Here is a 19085-nt window from a genome sequence, read left to right as displayed (position 1 = left end):
GAATTTCATGTGTTGCAAATGCTTTTTTCCAGGTTTTTCTTTTATTTATATTTTTAATATTTTTGTTTAGATATTCCAGTTCACCGATCTGTCTTCTGTTGTATCTAATCTGCCATGTATGTGGATAGCTCCTGGTCCTCCTCCAAGTGTTGACAGCCATCTCTAATCCACTTCCCTTTTTGTCTCTCCATGTTCCTCCCTTCCCCTAGCAAAGTCCAGGTTCTTTATGGGGGGACAGACCTCTTTGATTATGAGGTGCGCAGAACCTTCAACAACGACATGCTCCTGGCCTTTATCAGCAGCAGCTGCATTGCCGCCCTTGTTTACATTCTCACCTCCTGCTCAGGTAGGGCTTTTCTAAAGGTCTTGTCTCCCCCCAGTGTGCTCCTATCTGGACAAAGCCTTCCTTCTCAAGAATGCCAGAGATAGTCTTCTCTCTACCATGTCAGAGCTGGCAGGGAAGGGTGCTCAGAAATCACTTTCCAACCCCAGGCAAGTAGGCTGAGGTCCAGAGGCAGGTGGGCCTTACCCAAGGGCCCTCCTCCCAGGACCTCACACAGTTTAACCTTTTGCCCTTTGACCATTTTTTCTTGCTAATGCCCTTGTTTGGGGAGATCTGGAGTATTGGGCCCATGTTATGGGTTATTCTGAAGCCTGTTTTACATTTTTGTCCCCCAGTTTACTTTTGTCGCCTTCCCATGGACCTTAGCTGCTTCTTACTGTGTATACAGTAGGAACTCTCTATTGCCCAAATGAAGATGGAAAAGACATTCATTAATCCATGTAACAAATATTAATCGGGCACCAATGATGTACCTGAGGCTCTAAGGTTCCAGGGATCTAGTGATAAACATCACAGACACACTTTCTACTCCCATGGAGCCTTTGTCTACTGGAATGACAGGCACTAAATACATATATAATGTTTATAATTTCCTAGTGGCCCTTAAGGTAAGTTCTGCAAAGATGAGAGTCCATGAGCAAACTGACTTACTCAGAGATGGTTTCCTCTGCCACTCAGGCCTCTGGCTTAGCCCCTTCTCTGCGTGTGGAGAACTGCACTGAGCACAGACGAGGCGGTGAAGGGTACTCCACAGTGGGAAGCAGGTGTGAGGCAGGACCAGCCAGAGTCAGGGACACTAAAGGGGGTGTATGTTCCATGGGCCCCCCACTATATATATTCCCTGTTCTCTTGCCCCACCCAGTGTTCTTGTCCTTCTTTGGGATCGCCAGCATCGGTCTCAGCTGTTTGGTGGCACTCTTCCTGTACCATGTGGTCTTTGGAGTTCAGTACTTGGGCATCCTCAATGGTGTGGCTGCCTTCGTGATAGTGGGCATTGGTGAGTTGCCTCCATCGCCATAGCAATGGGCTTCCAACTTGAGAACTCTGCCCCAGAAAGGGCCTCTCCCTGGATACTAAGCCTGGCTTCCATGGAGTCTCCAAAAAGTCCCTCTGAGACCTCGGAGCCTTGGAGCCTTGGAGTGTGGTGGGGGGTGGGGGAGCCTAGGAGTGATGATGGGCACATGGTGGGTGGGACTCCCAAGGGTGGAAGGAGCAGGTGAGTATGCTGGGTAGAGGTTAAGAATGTTGGGGAAAGTCTAGGAAAGGTCGGAAGGAGGCAAAGATTTGGAAGAAGGAGCCTAGTTCCGGGGAGGGGGTACAGCCAAAGAGCATGGAGGATGGGGCTTGGATTCTTTGTGGGTGGAGCCAGAGTCAGATGGGTCTTTCCAAACTCCCAGCTGAGAAGCAGGATTCCCCTGGAGCCTGACCTCTCAGGGGTCCTCTCAGGGTTGGTCTAGGCCCAGCCTGGGTCTGATCCTGGAGACAGCAGAGTGATCCTGAGCCTGCCCCTGCTGGCCTCGGACTCCCTCCTGTAGGTGTGGACGACGTCTTTGTGTTCATCAACACCTACCGCCAGGCCACCCACCTGGAAGACCCACAGCTTCGGATGATCCACACCATCCAGACGGCAGGCAAGGCCACCTTCTTCACCTCCCTGACCACGGCCGCCGCCTACGCAGCTAACGTCTTCTCCCAGGTGGGAGACCACCCTCTGTCCCTGTCCCGGCCTCCCCATTTCTTCCCTGTATCCCTGGCCTCTGGTCTCTGCTCTTTCCACCTCCCTTTCCCTTGTGGCTACACAGCCTTTGCCTCAGGCACTTGCCATGTCTGTAGAGCCCATCTTTGTTGCTTATCACCATTACCAGGACTTAACGGATGGGAAAGTTATAACAATACAAATAATATTTATTAACGATGCTCATTAATAGGAATCCAGCATCTGTCATGAAGGGCATTTGGCAGTTTCCAAAGCTCTTTTGCATTCAGTCCTCATGATATACTTATGACAACAGTATCATTACATCCCTACTTTCCTGATATGTAAACTGAGGCCCAGAGAGATAAAGTGACTTCCCCAAGGTCACACAGCTGGTAAGTGGTGAGCCTGACTACTGAGCTCTTTTCACCCACTGGCTTCCTGCTGCATTGTCATCACTCACACTGACTGTCCTCTCGCTGGCCCAGTGCTCCTCCAGTCTTCTGAGTTGGCCCAGGAGAAGGCTCTGAGTTTGGGTCCAGGTTGCTGGTGCTGATAGGACCTGAAAGGCAGTGAGCCTACCTGAGGCTCTGAGAGATTTTATCACCTGGGCTAACTATCCCATTTAGAAACCACTAGATGCTTTGAGACTATCCAGGTCTTTCTAGAGAACCAGATCCAGGAAATGGGCAGAGCTGAGTTTAAATCCCACCTCTGCCATGTGCTGGCTGTGTGACCTTAGGCAGGTTGCTTAACCTCTCTGAGCCTCACTTTCCTCGTGCATGGATTATGCAGGGACTGAAATGAGGTGATCGTGAAAGTGTTTCACAAACAGTGAAGGCTTGTCGACTACAGTTTTCTCCTGACAGCCACACCCCAGTGCAGGTCCCTGTAACACGCCGGAGCACGCCCATTGCTCCGAGACCCCGGATCCTTCTTCCCATCTCGTGGCAGCATGCTGTCCCTTCCTGCTACTAACACATGGCCTGGTCTAATGGAGTGTGTCTGACCCCCGGTCATTCATGTGATGACAGTTAATGAGCACTTGCTCTGTGCCAGGCACTGTTCCGCGCAGTGGGCTGCAGTACAGACAAAAGCCGTCACTCCAGAGGTGGGGCTCTTCCTCCCCAGTTGTGTCCCTGGCACCAGCCCTTGCCTTCCAATGACCTCCTGGGACAGTAGCTGCCATCCTGGCAGCCTGGGCCTCCTCATCCTGCCTTGTTCAGGGCGTGGTCTGGGGTCCCGAGTGCCTTTGGCTGCAGGCTCACCAGGCTCCCTGGGCTCCAGGTCTGACCAGCCCCACATCCTTCTACCTCTCCATCTACCTCTTCATCTCTCCTACCTCTCCATCGCCAGATCCCGGCCGTCCATGACTTTGGCCTGTTCATGTCTCTCATTGTGTCCTGCTGCTGGCTGGCCGTGCTCTTCACCATGCCTGCCGCCCTGGGCATCTGGAGCCTTTACATGGCACCACTAGAGGGCGCCTGCCAGACCAGGTGAGCTGGGCAGGAGTGGGGGTGGGGCCTGCCTGCTCCCTGAAGATCCATAACAGGCCCTTTTGATTCGTTATTGAGCGCCTTTTGTATGCCCGTTTCTATGCTGGGAGTTACTGAGGGGGCAAAGGAAGAAGAGAAACTTGTTGGGTGGTTACTGTTTGTGATCACCTGCTGTGTGCCAGGAAGTGGGCAAAGCGCTTTGGCACCCATCATATTGACACACACACACCCAGGACCCAGGGAGCTGGCTCCTCTCATTCTGCCCATTTTACAGTTGAGGAAACAAGGGCTTGGGGAGGTTAAGCGAGTTTCTCTAGGTCACCCATTTAGTAGACGGGAGAGTCGGATTTACACCCAAGAAAATCTGCCTCTGGATCCTGTGCTCTTAGCCACCATGTTAAACGTCATCAAGGTTCTCGTCTTGGTGGAGAAACAATATTTAGACACACAAGCCACGTGCAGAGCCGAGCAGGTCATGGCAGAGCTGCTGCCGGAAGATGAGGGTCAGGATCTCGCGGGTTGGGTGGCCGGAGACGGGAGAGAGGGAGTCTGGCCGGGGTGGCTGCCTGGGCTTGGGAGTACTGAGGAATGATGGAGGGTCTCCGCCCTCGGGGCAGGGCACACAAAGGCAAGAATGTCAGGGGTCTTGACAATGCCCACCTAACCGTGAGCCAAGGAGTGTAGGAGGGAGACGAAGGCCCAGCAAGGAGCTCCGACTTGGGCCTGTGGTCGATGCTCACACCCTCCCTTCATGGGTGGTGGCACAGTCGGGCACCCCACACGGGCACGCTAGCTGAAGCACTGCCATCCGCACGTGGGCATTCGGAGTTGACTCTGTCTGTGAGCGCTTCATGCCGTAGAGGCAAAATGTCTCCGGGAGGGTGCTTTTTTCTAATCTCTACAGAGATACCAGATATGCCCCAGCCGTCCCTCATCCCCACCCCCAGTCTGGGCTGAGGACACAGTGGACACAGGGCACCGTCTTCCCGGCCTCGGCCTCTGCTCGGCAGCTGTGGGAGCTGGGGCATGTCGCTGCACCTCTCTGCGCCTCTGTGTTGTCTGTGGAACGAGTGTAGCTCCTGCGAGGATTGAGAGAATCCACGTGGGGCTCGTCGCTCGCTGCCCGGCACGCAGCGCTCGTTGTTTGCCGTGTGCATCCCTCGTGTTCCTGGGGCGAGCGCTGTCTCCCCACACTCACTCCATCGAGGCCTCGGCCACGTGGCCCACGGCTCAGCCCAGCCCCGTGTCCTCCCCTCCTGCTGTCAGAACCCGGGCCGCACGCCAGGGAGGCATGACTCCCCTTGGTCACCTTGGTGCGTGGGGACCGGGCGTTGTCATGCCCTCTCCGGGGAAATGGCTGCTGTCGCCACTTGTCCCTCCAGAGGAAGAGTGGCTCCTGAGGGCCCCGGGGAGATGGCACCGGGAGGAGTCAGGCACAGGTCCCTGGAAGTCTCTGGTGAAGGTCCTGTGAGACCTGGGTTCGTGTGGCAGCTGGGACCCTGCCCCACCCTCCCGGACACTCAGGACCATCGGGGCGCCCTCCCCCCCCCCTCTCTCCATAGCTGCCACCAGAAGTGTGGTCGCAAGAGTTCCCTGCACTTCCCCGGGGATGTGTTCGCCACTCCCGAGCGGGCTGGGGGCAGCCCAGCCCAGGGCCCCATGCCCTACCTGGATGATGACATCCCCTTGCTGAACGTGGAGGACGAGCCAGGTAAGGGCCTGACCCTGGGGAGACCTGGGGTTGCTTCTGCCAGGGGAAGTAACTCTTGACAAGATGGTTTGAGGACGGGCCGGACCTGAGGCAGGGGGCTGGACGAGGTGGTCTAGGGGATCCCCATCAAGCATTTGGGCTTCCCCATAGAGGCTGGGGGCTGGGGAGGCTTTGACTGAGGTGTGGGCCAGGCCTCTCACAAGCCACTGCTCTGTCCTGGCAGTGTCTCTGGAGCTGGGAGACGTGTCTCTGGTGTCTGTGTCCCCCGAGGGCCTGCAGCCCACCCCTGACAGTGGGAGCCGGGGGCAGCTCATTGCTCAGCTCCAGGAGCTGCTGCACCACTGGGTCCTCTGGTCAGCCGTCAAGAGCCGCTGGGTGATTGTGGGTGAGTGGGCTCCCCACCCTCCTCCCCCTCTGCCTTGTAGCTTCTACCCAGTATCGGTGTTGGGGGGGTAGACTCCCAAAAAGAACATGTAGGCATTGGGAGCCCACCCCATCCTGCAAATGAGCTAGAGGTCAGAGACCTGGGGCCCCTCACTCGCTCTGAGCCTCACCTCCTTCCTGTGTTGAATGAAGCTTTTGTTTATTGAGCACCTGCTACGTGCCAGTCATCACGCAGGGCAGAGTAGCAGAGCCCTTACTGCTTGGGCTCTGGGGTTGGACTCCTAACTCTACCATGTGCTGGCTGTGTGGCCTTGACTATGTCCATCAGTCTGAGCCTCGGTCTCCTGTCCTGTGACTGAGGATAAGAATAGGACCTGTCTCATCAGGCAGTCGGAAGGAATGCCATCATGCATGTAAAGAACTTAGCCCAGTGCATGGCATGCAGTAAGTGCTCAATAAACTATTATTATTATTGTCACTATCATTAGTGACAATATTTAGGGTCGTGTACAAACAACTGGACGAGTCAGCTCTTTATAAACTAAATGCTCTAAGATGGTTGGCTGGTTCTCGTCCAACCCCTACCCCTGGAGGACCAATCTCTAGCAAGCTTCACCCAGACGCGGGCATGCTGTGGTCTGCCCATGCCCATGGGAGCCCCTCCCACTGCTCCCCACAAAGGGAGCAGCTCCTTACCAAGGCTCCGGAGGCCTCGCCTGGGCCCCAGCCCCGCCTTCTGTGATGTCCTTTCCCCGCAGGGCTCTTTGTCTCCATCCTTGTCCTGTCCCTGGTGTTCGCCAGCCGACTTCGCCCCGCCAGCCGGGCCCCCCTGCTCTTCCGGCCCGATACCAACATCCAGGTGCTGCTGGACCTCAAGTACAACCTGAGTGCCGAGGGCATCTCCTGCATCACCTGTTCAGGTGAGGGCTTCCATTGGGGGTCTCCTGAGGGCCCCTGCTCCTTGTGGGGTCCAGATCTCACAGACTGTTGGCCTGAACGATGTGAGACCCGCGCTCAGTGTTTCCACGTTCCGTTAAGCAAACACTTCCTGTGTCAGCTGCCTGGCGCTGGGGAGACCACAGTGGGACAGGCCTCCCGAGCTCAGCGAGTTCATCCCACTGCTCGGGGCCAGCCGTCGTAAGCAGATCTGAGCTGTGATGGAGAAAGAACAGGGTGACTGGGGAGCTCAGCATCAGGGAGGGCTTCCTGGAAGAGGCAATGTCTAAGCGGAGACTGGATGAATGAGAACCAGTTAGCTTGGCTGGGAGGCAGAGGTGGTTGGGGCAGGGGCCAGCATGTTGATGGTGGCAGTGGAGTCAGGAGACATTCAGGGGGCGAAATCCACAGGACTTAGTGACAGTGTATGTCAGGGGATGAGCCAGGTGGCCTGGGCCAGACCCTCATTTCACAGTGGGAAGCCTGAGGTCGGGGTTAGGACAGGGGAAGTCGACCCAAGGTCATACAGCTTTGCCTGGCCAGTTAGAACCCCCACAAGAGGCTGCTTGGGTGAAGGCGTCCAGCCCTGGGAGAGAATCCGCTGACTGCTGTAATTGCCTTCATCTAATTAGGGCGGTGTTCAGATTAACGTGGCCTTCCCCGTGGTGATGGTATTAGCCAATGCATGATAATTGACTGCAGCTCAGATCGGTGCTGAGAGCCCCTCCTACCCTGGCGCGAGCCAGCCACCTCCCCAGCTCCTCTCCCGCCTGGGCATACAAGTGCAGCTCTGTTATCCCTCCTGCTCAGTGCTCCTGCTCCCTCTCAGGGCCAGAGGCCAAAAGCCGCATCTACTCCCATTTCCCAGATGGACAAACCCCAGGATGACCCCAAAGTTCCTGGAAGCATCTAAAGAAGGACCAGGACCCCAGTCAGAGTCCAGCCCCCAGCCTCTTTTATTTCTTTGCTCTCTGGACTGCCCCTAAAGGGACCCTTCAGATTGTAGCCAAAAGATCTCGAGCTTTAGGGGCAGAAAAGACCGGGTCCCAACGGGGCTCTGCCTCTCACCTCTTCTGCAGGGCTCGTACCTCCCTGAACCTCTGCCCTCTTCCCTGTCCAACGGGGTTAATAGCAACGACCTCCCAGGATTACTATGAGGATTAAATTTTTGAAGGTGTGAAATTTCTCTCATTAAAAAACAAAATTCATCTACAATGCTTGGGCAAACTAGGAGCGTCTCCCATCACCTCTGCTGGTTGGTAACGTTCCATTTCTAATTGCTCCTGATAAGTGCTCTAATTGAGCATTTATCACGAGCTAAGTGCATGAGAAACCGCGTCCCACGTGGTCCTCAGCCACCCTGGAGGTTCGGTGTCATCCTGTTTAACGGGAAAGGAGCAAGGCTGGCAAGCAGGAATAGGGGGAGCTTCAGGTGTCCCTGGCTGGCTGGTGCCTTTCTCTTGCCTTGAGATTCCTGTAAACTCAATATTTGATGGATTTTTGTTTTCTGTTTTTTGCAGTTCCATGTAATCTCTTTCAGACCCCTGACACTCCCTCTCCCCAGGCTGAGGGCCCTGTGATCCATGTCCCTGGGATTGTCACCATCCCAGCCTCTGCCCAGCCTCTGCCCCGCCGCGCCCAGCCAGGCAGCCCTGCTGTCCCTGACCCAGCTCGGGGGGGTAGGTCTGTTCCAGGAGAAGCCCCACAGCCTGCAGAACAACATCCGGACGTCCCTGGAGAAGAAGAAGCGAGGCTCAGGGGTCCTGTGGGCCAGCCGACCCGAAGCCCCCCCGCAGGGTCAGTGGGGCATGTGGTCTGCCTGGGGTGGGGGGCGTGTCCTGGGAAGTCTGTGAGACAAGAGCCTGTGGAGGGGTTGGATGGCGGGTGAACTCAGGGTGAACCGTCCCACCCGCTGCCCCCAGCTAAGAACTGTGGGCTCCCCTCTTGCCACCGCTCCAGCCCAGCCTGTGGTGCCCCATGAACCTGCCCTGTGTGCCAAATCCATCCCAAGTGGGGGAGGGCAGGGTGACCTGATGCTGGGGTCTCCATCGCTTAACACCTGTCAGCACCTTTGTCCATTTGGGGTGCTAGGACACGTGTAGGAAGTAAGTCCCCACGGGGCAGTTCTGTATGACCATGGTCACCCCATCGTGCCCACCATTGTCATTACCAGCCGCAGCCCCTCCCTTCACACTGCTCACATCACTGCTGCTCCCCAATCTATGCTGACACATTGTCACCAACAACTTACCACTGCTGTCACTCCCTCCACCCTCGCCACCACCCTAAACCGGCGACCACCACCTCGTCCCCCACTATCCACGCAGCCACCCCATCCCGGTGACCACCACCACCAAGGCCAGGGCTCAGCTCCTCAGCCAGCAGAGGGTGGACAGCTCCAGGGTGAGGGGAAGTCAGCCGAGGTAACTGTCCACCCTCCGCCCCTCGTGTGTCCCCTAGACTCTCCAGGCACCGTGTACGTCTCCAAGGTGAAGAGTAGAGGCCACCCGGCCGTCTACAGGTTCTCCCTCAATGCCAGCCTGCCTGCCCCTTGGCAGATCATGTCCCCTGAGGACGGGGAGGTGCCCTCCTTCCAGGTAAGCCTGGGCTGTCGTGAAATAAGCTGCCACTACCAGGGGAGGGGGCCCTCAGTGCCACACTGTTGGGCACTGGCCACGTAGGGAGGGGGAGGCCGGGTCTGTGAGGCTGGAGCTGCTGCAGGCAGATTACAATTCTCTCCCACCAGTAGCCACGTCTGTGGTGGGGACCTACAGGGTGGTGAGAGCATGGGCTTCCGAGGCAGCCAGTCCTGGGTTCGAGTCTCGGCTCTGCCATTTATATTCTATGTGTCTTTGGGCAGATTACTTAGTCTCTCTGAGCCTCAGTTTCCTCATCTGTGAAATGGGGATAAGAAAAGGAGCAGCCAGGGTTGTTGGAGGGGCATGAGGTAAGGCCTGTGCATTACACAGCATCTGGAGTGTAGTAAGTGCTCAATAAATGGTAGCCAGTAGTTAGATTGTTGTTCTTGGCAGCTGCGCCAGCACCCCGGAAAAGAGCCTTCGATGGCCAAGCCAGGCCTCCAGCTTTTCCTTTGCAGGAATCGTGTGTGTCTCTTTAAAACGTTACACCCTCCAGGGTGACACTCAGCATGTGTCAGCACCTTTGTCCATCTGAAAGATGACACGTCTGACGCATTTCCTGACTCTGAGCCTTTGCATAGCTGTTCCCACTGCTGGAAACTTTCCTTCCAGCTTAAAGCATGCTGACTCCTCACTCAGGTCTCGGCACAAGTGTCACCTCCCCTAGAGCCCCTGGCTATCCTTCTGGGTCCAGCCTCCTCTTCCCCTGCCCATCTGTCCTGGGTCTTATCATCAGGATTGTTCAATTCCTGGCCCTTAGAAGAGTCTAAAGCCATCGTAATTGGCAGCCCATGCGGGCAGGGACCACGCCCACCTGGCTCCCTCAGAGCCCAGCGCAGGGCCTGGGGAATAGATGCTCCGTTGAAGGAAAGACTGAGGCTCAGAGAGGGAAGGAAGGATTTTGCCCGATCTCCCAACTCGAACCCAGGTCTCCTGCGCCTCTGCCCAAACCTCTATCCTTCCCTCTGGAGGCTGGGACTGAGTGGGACACGCAGAGGAGGGAGGGGACAGAGCCTGAGGCCGGGCTCAGGCCGAGGCAGCCCCCCGGAGTCACCTGTCTTGTCTCTGTCGATCCACTGCTTAGGTGTATAGAGCGCCTTTTGGTAACTTCACCAAGAAGCTGACCGCTTGTATGTCTACAGTAGGGCAGCTCCAGGCGGCGAGCCCCTCCCGCAAGTGGATGGTGACGACCTTGGCCTGCGACACCAAGCGGGGCTGGAAGTTTGACTTCAGTTTCTACGTGGCCGCCAAGGAGCAGCAGCACACTCGGTAACATCCTTGCAGATGAGCCCGTTTCCACCCGCCCCGCCCCCGCCCCCGGTCCCTCCATGCCAGCAGGTGCCTTCAAGAAACCTGTGTCCATTTCCACTCATCCGTTCAGATATTTCTCTGGCCAGGACAGGGGAGTGGGGAGCACCAGCCAAGAGGCGATTTGCTCCCCGACCTGCGTCTCTCTCTCGCTGGGTCACGACGGCCAAGCACTTCCCATCTCAGGGCCTTTGCACTTGCCGTTCCCTCTGCCTAGAACGCTGTCCCCGCTCCTTGTGTGGTTGACGTCTTCTTTTATCCTCACCCGAGGACATTTTTGCATTTATCTTCAGATAGAGTGGGAGGGAGAGGGGAAGAAGAGAGAGAGAGAAACATCGATGTGAGAGAGACATATCAACTGGTTGCCACCCCCATGACCCCAACCAGGGCCAGGGACAAACCGCAACCGAGGTATGTGCCCTTAGGGGAACTGAACCCGGGTCTCTCCGGTCTGTGGGCTGACACTCTAACCGCTGAGCCAAACTGGCCAGACAAGTGTGGTTGACGTCTTCTCAGGATTCAGGCCTCTGCCCAGACATGTGTGTCCCCTCCCCCACCCCCACCCTCACCCTGGGAGAGGCTGTCCGAGACCACTGCCTCTCCCATTTAAAATAGCCACCCCTGGTCGCCCCCCCGCCTCCGGCATCACCTCATCACTCTCTTCCTGGCCCCCATCACCACCTGGAATGGTATTGATCTGCTTGCTGGCTAATTGCCTGTCTCCCCTCAGGAGTATGGGCACATGCGGCGGTGGACTCGTGACTGTTGGTCCATGCTGTGTCCCCAGCACCTAGCACAGTGTCCAGCACGTAGCGGGTGCTCCTTAAACACCTGCTGGCTCACTGAATGAATGAATGCACGAATGCGTGAATGAATACGCTCGGCACCTCCTCTCCAGGGCACTTACCCACTCTCAGTATATGTAATTATTCAGAAACTACTGAATGTCCCTTAGACTGTAAGGTGACAGGAGGGACCGTCTGTTGCGTTCACCTACTTACTGTATGGTACACTCAGGCCCTACGCCTGGCGTGAACTAAGTGCTCAAAGTAGTCCACTGAATTCTGTGCCCCGGGGCCTCGAGCCAGCTGGGGACGTCTTTCCCAGGTTTCCTTCCCGGGTCCTGGGCCCGGCCCTGCATGCGCTCATCCACCGAGGCGGTCGGAGCCGGGGCCCTCCTCTTCCCTCCTCTCATTCATCTCGCAAAGGCTGAGCGCTGCCCGTGTGCCGGCGCCATGCGGGTGCTGGGGATACAGTGGGAGGCGAGACAGCTGTGCTGCGGCCCTCGGGCCCACTAGTGGGAGACAGCCGCTAACAAGTCAACCGCAGCGTCATTACAAATTACAGTTCAGGCTCCGACAAGGCCGGGCTGCCGTAGTCCAGAGGACAGTGCGGGGCCCTGCATGGGGACACCTGGGGCTGTGGTCTCTGACGGCCTGGCCTCAGGACATCCAGCACCCACCCCGGGCTGAACTCTGCTTGGGCAGAGGGTGAGGCGTGGAGGCAGGAAGGACCAGGGTGGGCTTGCTGGGCCCTTCCAGCCCCGTGCACCTGGGCTCGGGGGTCGGGCTCCCTCTGCCCGTCCTCCCCTGAGCCCAGGCTGGTCTTGCTCTGCACATACAACAGCCACTGGGGTCAGGCTTCCTGGATGAGCTTAGAACATTCTAGAAAGAACCTTAAGCTACGTCAGGTCCAGTGGTGAGCAAGCTGACCATAGAACCCCTTCTTCAGAATAGTATCTTGTTTCCATGACTGTTGAGGTTGAGGCGGGGGAGCACTGAAGAACGGAGCAGGGACCCCCCCCAGGCTGGCCCTCTGTGAACTCTTGCACCCCCAAGAGGGAAGTTTGGAAACTGCTGGTCTCCGACCTTCATGCCACAGGCGGGGAGACATTCTTAGGGGAAGGGCCCTGAGCAGGCCCGCACAGTGGGCTTTGGCAGGGGCTGGACTGGAACCGGCCTCCACACCCCAGCCCCCACCTGGAGACCCAGGCCCCGTGCTGGGGCAGCCCCAGTCCAGCCGCGTCCGTGAGCGCACCTGCCGCACCTGCCGAGCCTCCGAGCCCTGGCCCCGGCCTCAGCCGGCCTCCCTCCCCCGCAGGAAGCTGTTCTTTGCGCAGTCCCACCAGCCGCCCTTCCACGGGCGCGTGTGCGCCGCCCCTCCCGGCTGCCTGCTCGGCTCCGGCCCTGACGGGCCCACCAGAGGCTTCTTCTTTGTGCCCAGCGAGAGAGGTACTGCGGGGGGACCTCCGAGGGGCGGGGGCTGGGCCCTGCCTCGGGTACGACCGCGACTCCCCCTGCAGGGCCCAGGGCCCGCCTCTCGGCCACCTTCGGCTTCAACCCCTGCGTGAACACAGGCTGCGGGAAGCCGGCGGTGCGGCCGCTGGTGGACACGGGGGCCATGGTCTTCGTGGTCTTCGGCATTGTCGGCATCAACCGCACGCGGCAGGTGGACAACCATGTCATTGGAGACCCGGTACGTGGGCCGGCTGCCGAAGGGCCCGACTAACCCGGCTTGCAAACAAGTACCAGCCCGGAGGCCACCTCCCAGCCCCACCCCACGTCCCCACAGGCCCCTGGGCAGCGTTTGTTTTGAGGGTTGGGCAGAGTTGAGCTCTCAGAATCACCCAGGAATCTGCCTACATTTGGGGGCCTGAGCTGGCCATCCCTCACCATCCGGGCTGGTATGGAGATGAGGGCAATGCCCGTGTGGAAAAGCACCCGCCCTCCTGCCGCAGGTGACCCGCCTGTGTGGTCTCGCTCCCCTCGCACGTGTTTGTGTTCGATGCTGGGCTCGGGGGTGTCTGAAGGGAGGAGCCGATGGGGCTGTGACGAGGTGTGTGCCTGGCCCACGGTGGCAGCTGTGCGTGTGGGAGGAAGGACCGGACATGGGACAGTCGTACCACTGCCTGGAGCAGTCAGTCCCGCCTGGAGTCCAGGGCCAGACACGAAGTAATATGGGAGCCAGGTGGAGTCGGAGGCGATGTCTGTTCAGTCCAGACTGAGCGTCGGCAGGCGTCCAGAGGAGGGCTGGGAGGCTGGGAGGAGACCAGGGAGGGTCTGGCGGAGGGAGAGGAGGAAACCCGGGGGGAGCATTGTGAGCGAAAGCAAGGAGACGAGACGAAGTGGACCAAAAGGTGCTGCTGGGGCGGGGACCACGGGTGACCGCGTGCGGGGCTCCAGCTTGATGGTGACGGCGGCAGCGGGAACCCAGGACTGCATTCCCGACTCACTGAGCGGCCTGTGTGGCTTGTGTCTCCTTGGGAAAGGGCAGCGTCATCTATGACAGCAGTTTTGACCTCTTCAAAGACATTGGGCACCTGTGTCGCCTCTGCAAGGCCATCGCGGGGAACTCGGAGCTGGTGAAGCCGGGCGGGGCCCAGTGCCTGCCCTCAGGTGTGTGGGAGAGCCAGTCCCTGGGAGGAGGCACTGGGGGTCCGGGGGATCTGCAGATATGTACCTGTGCTTGAGCATCCACACTGGGGTCGGGGCTGTGCGCACATTTGCGTGTCCCCCAGAAGAGAGCGGGCTCGTGTGTGAATATGAGTTGGCTCAGAGGTGCCCGTGTGTGGTGACGTGTGCGGGGTGTGGGCATACCTGCAGGAGTGACCCACAAGTGACTAGGGCCCTCCCTGAGAGGGCACAGGCGTCCTTCTCCACCCTGGCGACAGAGGGGTGTTGTAGGTTCCCAGTGACGTTGCCGATAGTTACACACACTTTAACCCTGGAGGTTGGAGGGCGGGCGTGTACCCCTCCCACACTCACACACAGATGGGTGAGCACCTGTACACGGCGGGAGGGATGGTTGAGGAGGGGTGCTCTCCCAGGTACCCCACCCACCTCTCTCCTCCTCCCCACAGGCTACAGCATCTCCTCCTTCCTCCAGATGTTGCACCCTGAGTGCAAGGAGCTGCCTGAGCCCAACCTGCTCCCGGGGCAGCTGTCACACGGGGCTGTGGGCGTCAAGGAGGGACGCGTGCAGTGGATCTCCATGGCCTTTGAGTCGGTGAGCCCCTGGGCGCCTCACACGTGTGGCCTCTGCTCCCTGGAAGGATGTCGCCCCCAACCTGACCCTTCCCCAGTACTCAGACACACATACCAGCACCGCATACCAGGGCTCGTTTGTTCTCAGGGAGGGCGGAGTTGGCCAGTGAGATATCGTCGGTGAAAGTCCCGGTGCAGGATGGGTGCCTGTGTCTCTGCACCCTGAGCAGCTCCTCAGAGCTGGTCACTGAGCCAGACTCTCAGTCCAGCCTGGAGGGCAGCCAGTTGCCGGGCAGAAACAAGAACTAGGATTATGTCCCCCCTAGAGTTTGGGTCTTCTCTTGCTCGGGGGCACCTGGCCATTCTCTGCTCCTGAATTTGGCTACTTAAAAAGTGATAGGTTTCGACCTGGCCAGTTTGGCTCAGCGGTTAGCACGTCAGCCCATGGAGCCGAGACCCGGGTTTGGTTCCCACTAAGGGCACGTACCTGGGTTGCTGTTTGTCCCCGGCCCCGGTTGGAGTCATGTGGGTGACAGCCAGTCAATGTGTCTCTCTCACATCAATATTTCTCTCTCTCTCCTCCTCCCTGTCTCCCTCTCGCTCTATCTGAAGATAAATGAAAAAAAAAAAAGTAATAGGTTTCTCTCACTAGGTTGCTTGCAGAGCTCAGATGATGCCCATCTTGGGGTATCAAGGAAGGCTTCCTGGAGGAGACAATTAGTGAGCCTTAAAGACTAAGTGGGAGCTGGCTTGCAGGCAGAGGGTGGGACGCAAGAGCAGGGGCTCTGGGAGCTGCAGGTGGCTCTGGACAGGGGCAGGGACTTTGCACTGGAACCCGCTGCCGCTTACGACTCACCCGGGTCCCCAGAAGCTGGCGGGCGGTCATCACCTTGGATTGGCTCACCTTTCACGCCCCACACACAACGCACTCTGCTTGCAGGTGGCCAGGGTCTGGCTGTACCTGCCCCAGAAGAGACCTGGGAAGGGGGTGGCCACCCCTACCCACCCATCTCTGGCTTATGTCCCCGCAGACCACGTACAAGGGCAAGTCCTCCTTCCAGACCTACTCAGACTACCTGCGCTGGGAGAGCTTCCTGCAGCAGCAGCTGCAGACCTTCCCCGAGGGCTCGGCCCTGCGCCGTGGCTTCCAGACCTGCGAGCACTGGAAACAGATCTTCATGGAGATCATAGGCGAGCAGCCGCGCCCTCCCACGCGGGGGCGGGGGAAGGGGGCCCGAGGGGGCGGGGCGACGGGCAGGGGGCGCTGTGGCCTGCCAGCCACAGTTGTCATCTCAGTCCTGGCCCAGAGCCCTGGAGAGACGGAATGACCCCCTGCTCAGGGCATCTGGCCACCTGAAAAGGAAAAGCAGGGCCCATTGTGGAGGTTGATGTTCTGACGTCTCGCTGCTGAGCACCTGACCTGTCACCTCTTTAAACCCCACACGAGGCCTGTGGGATAGGTACTGTCAGTACCCCGTTTTACAGATGAAGAAATGGAGGCTCAGAGAGGTCAAGTGGCTTTCCCAGAGTGACACAGTTAGCCGGAACTCTGCCCCTCGGGTTAACCCGTGACCTCTGAACCTGGGGGCTAGGGAAGCCCGCAGCGCCACCCCGCAGCCAGCTGAGGACCCTCTCCTCTCACCTGGCAGGGGTGCAGAGCGCCCTCTACGGCCTGGCGCTATCCTTGCTCATCTGCGTGGCCGCGGTGGCCGTGTTCACCACCCACGTGCTGCTCCTGCTGCCGGTGCTCCTGAGCATCTTGGGTATGTGGCTGGGCCGGGAGCTGGCGAGGGTCCCTCTGGGGCCATGAGCAGCTTTCTCTACATCCTCAACACTCACATCTCAGTGATGGCTTCCCGACCCACCCACCCTAACCCCTGGCGAAATGCCCCCCGAGGTGAGCCAGACCTCACCACGCACAGCTGTCAGCCCAGCGACGTGTTGCTGTACCTGGGTGCCCCCCGCTCTCTCTGGCCCTGTCCCCCCTGCCACCAGAGGCCTTCTGAATTCACCCTGCACCCCTTTGGGACCGTGGTGGGGCCAGGTGTGAGTGGCCTCCCTGCTGCCCCCGCCCCTGCAGGCATCGTCTGCCTCGTGGTGACCATCATGTACTGGAGCGGCTGGGAGATGGGCGCCGTGGAGGCCATCTCCCTGTCCATCCTCGTTGGCTCCTCCGTGGACTACTGCGTCCATCTAGTTGAGGGCTACCTGCTGGCCGGAGAGCACCTGCCCCCCCACCAGGCCGAGGTGAGTACCCTGCCTGCCCTACCTCGCCCCATAAATCTTCCCATCTCAGTGCAGTTGAGGAGCACCCAAGGACAGCTGGACACCCCCGTGCCTGACCCCCAACCAGGATGTGTTCTGGACGCTGTGGTTTCCAGGACCAACCTCCCAGGGGACTTCAGTTCCAAGGCAGCCCCCCAAAGCCGTTCCGTGGGCCCTGGGTGCGCCCACTCCCCCAGCTCCCCTAAGTGAGCTGAGCAGTCGGGCCAGGCGACATCCAAGGGCCTTTCCTGCTTCTGGGGCCCCTGAGTCCAAGTCTCATTCTGCAGCCTGGGGAGCAGGGCTGGCCCTTCGTGACCCGGAAGCCACCAGCTGGCCATCTGGCTTAGTAAGAACACGCCCTGACTCAATGCCATAAACAGCTCTGGGTCTCATAACATTTTTGTTTTTTTCCTTCTTTGGAATTGTATTGATGTGAAAACATTCATAAATATGTAAATTAAATTATTTATACATTTAGCTGCTTTCGGTCAAAAGAAGGAAATCAGTTCCAATTAGGGCTCCCATTTATGAGGAACTACTATGCAGATCATCAGCATCCTGGTTGCCATAGCAACATTTAATGCGACCCCAGTGTGCACTGAGCTGCTACTGGGGAACCACTTCATCTTCACCCCAACCCTGCGGAACAGGTGCTATAATTATGCCACGTATGGAGGCGGAATGGGGGCTCCCAGGGGCAGGGCTGGCCTAGGTCAGGGGGGTTGTGTTCACCCGGCATCCACGCCCCCGACCCAAGCCCCAGGCAGGGAGGGACCCCGTGTCATGGCGGCCCCCACCCCAGCTTCTGCTGCCACCCGCACCCAGGACGCCCACTCGCAGCGCCAGTGGCGGACGCTGGAGGCCGTGCGGCACGTGGGTGTGGCCATCGTCTCCAGCGCCCTCACCACGGTCATCGCCACGGTGCCCCTCTTCTTCTGCATCATCGCCCCGTTCGCCAAATTCGGCAAAATCGTCGCACTCAACACAGGCGTCTCCATCCTCTACACGCTCACGGTCAGCACGGCCCTGCTCGGCATCATGGCCCCCGGCTCCTTCACCCGGACCCGGACTTCCTTCCTCAAGGCCCTGGGCGCTGTGCTCCTGGCGGGGGCCCTGGGGCTGGGCGCCTGCCTCGTGCTGCTGCGGAGTGGCTACAAGATCCCTCTGCCCAACGGGACCTCCCTATAGCCCTCGCACTGGCCCTGACGTGCCGCCGGGTCCAGCGGGTGGGGACCAGATGCTTGTTCTGTGCCCTCAGAGGCGCTCGGTTCCCAGCTGGGCTCCAGCTAGTTTTATTCCCAGGCCTGGGCTGGAAGGCAGCCCTTGGCCCTGCGTGGGAGCGGACACCCACCTGTGCGGCCCACTCTGCTTCCATCACAGTGTTCAGCCAGAGCTGGGTGGTGAGGCCAGCTGCACCCCTGCCCTGCCAGGCTGCTGGCGGCCACACGGGGTTCCCCGACAGCAGAAGAGACCAGCCTTCCTCCATGCCCGGTCACCAGGAGGTCAGGTTACTTTTGCAGAGGGTCTCCCTCTCACACTGCCTCGGTGCTCACAACAATTTTCTAATGTGGGTGTTACAGGGACCCCACTCTACAGATGTGAAAACCGAGGCACCTGAAGCCGGGTCAGTGGCAGAGCCAGAGCTACTTCCTGAGCCCCAAGCCTCCCTTGGGGACTTCGCAGGAAGAGCAAGCACAGCGGGGTCAAGGGCGGGGGCCTCACCCCTGCCGCTCCTCCCCTCCCCTCCCGCTTTACCGTGGCCAGTGCTGGGTGCTCCGTGGTCCCCCCCAGGCCTTTTGGTCCTGGCCAGAGAGGACAGGGAGCAGCCTGGGGTTCTGCATGTCCTACCCGGGGGCCCCAGCACCACCCTCCTCACAGAGCCGCACCTCCCAGCCTGACTCCGGGGTGGGTTCCGGGGAGGGCGCAGCCCCTGCAGGCCCGCTGGCCGTGCTCACAGCAGACGGCTCCTATTAAAGTGAAATGAACCTGCAGACCCGCCCTGCACACGAGAACTTGAAGCTCGCTGGCTCTATCACGTTCTTCACGTTGAAGCGACAGTGTTCACAGGCTGCCCGGTCCTGGCAGGATCAGTGCGGCTGGCCTGAAGGCGGGGGGGGGGGGGGGGGGACCCCCTGGGCCCAGGGCCATGCAGTGCTCTGCGGGCCCATGGCCAGGTTGGGGGCCTTTGGGGCTCACTAGATGCCCTTTCTTTTATAAAATTCTTTTTTCTTTATTGAGAGAGGTTTTAGAGAGATAGAGAGAGAGAAACATCGATGAGAGAGAACATCGACTGGCTGCCTCCTGCCTGTCCCGCCCCACTGGAG

The 19085-nt window shown here is 58.9% G+C and overlaps 1 protein-coding gene across 1 annotated transcript in view; it reads left to right on the top strand.

The window, feature by feature from the left end:
• DISP3 (dispatched RND transporter family member 3) overlaps positions 1-18651 on the top strand; it is a 43092-nt gene extending 24441 nt beyond the window's left edge. The window contains exons 4-21 of the mRNA XM_036255968.1: positions 210-346; positions 1206-1340; positions 1879-2039; positions 3396-3535; positions 5098-5246; positions 5470-5631; positions 6389-6550; positions 8250-8363; positions 9027-9163; positions 10290-10474; positions 12614-12744; positions 12816-12988; positions 13782-13908; positions 14373-14518; positions 15528-15687; positions 16146-16259; positions 16577-16743; positions 17587-18651. Coding sequence (XP_036111861.1) covers positions 210-346; positions 1206-1340; positions 1879-2039; positions 3396-3535; positions 5098-5246; positions 5470-5631; positions 6389-6550; positions 8250-8363; positions 9027-9163; positions 10290-10474; positions 12614-12744; positions 12816-12988; positions 13782-13908; positions 14373-14518; positions 15528-15687; positions 16146-16259; positions 16577-16743; positions 17587-17949 — 2863 coding nt within the window. The 3' untranslated portion in view covers positions 17950-18651. The remainder of the gene's footprint in view (positions 1-209; positions 347-1205; positions 1341-1878; positions 2040-3395; positions 3536-5097; positions 5247-5469; positions 5632-6388; positions 6551-8249; positions 8364-9026; positions 9164-10289; positions 10475-12613; positions 12745-12815; positions 12989-13781; positions 13909-14372; positions 14519-15527; positions 15688-16145; positions 16260-16576; positions 16744-17586) is intronic.
• Positions 18652-19085: the final 434 nt, after the last annotated feature.

The sequence above is a fragment of the Molossus molossus genome, unplaced genomic scaffold (genome assembly GCF_014108415.1).
Source record: "Molossus molossus isolate mMolMol1 unplaced genomic scaffold, mMolMol1.p scaffold_m16_p_12, whole genome shotgun sequence".
Classification (NCBI taxonomy): Eukaryota; Metazoa; Chordata; class Mammalia; order Chiroptera; family Molossidae; genus Molossus; species Molossus molossus.
This window is presented reverse-complemented; position numbering and strand designations above follow the sequence as displayed.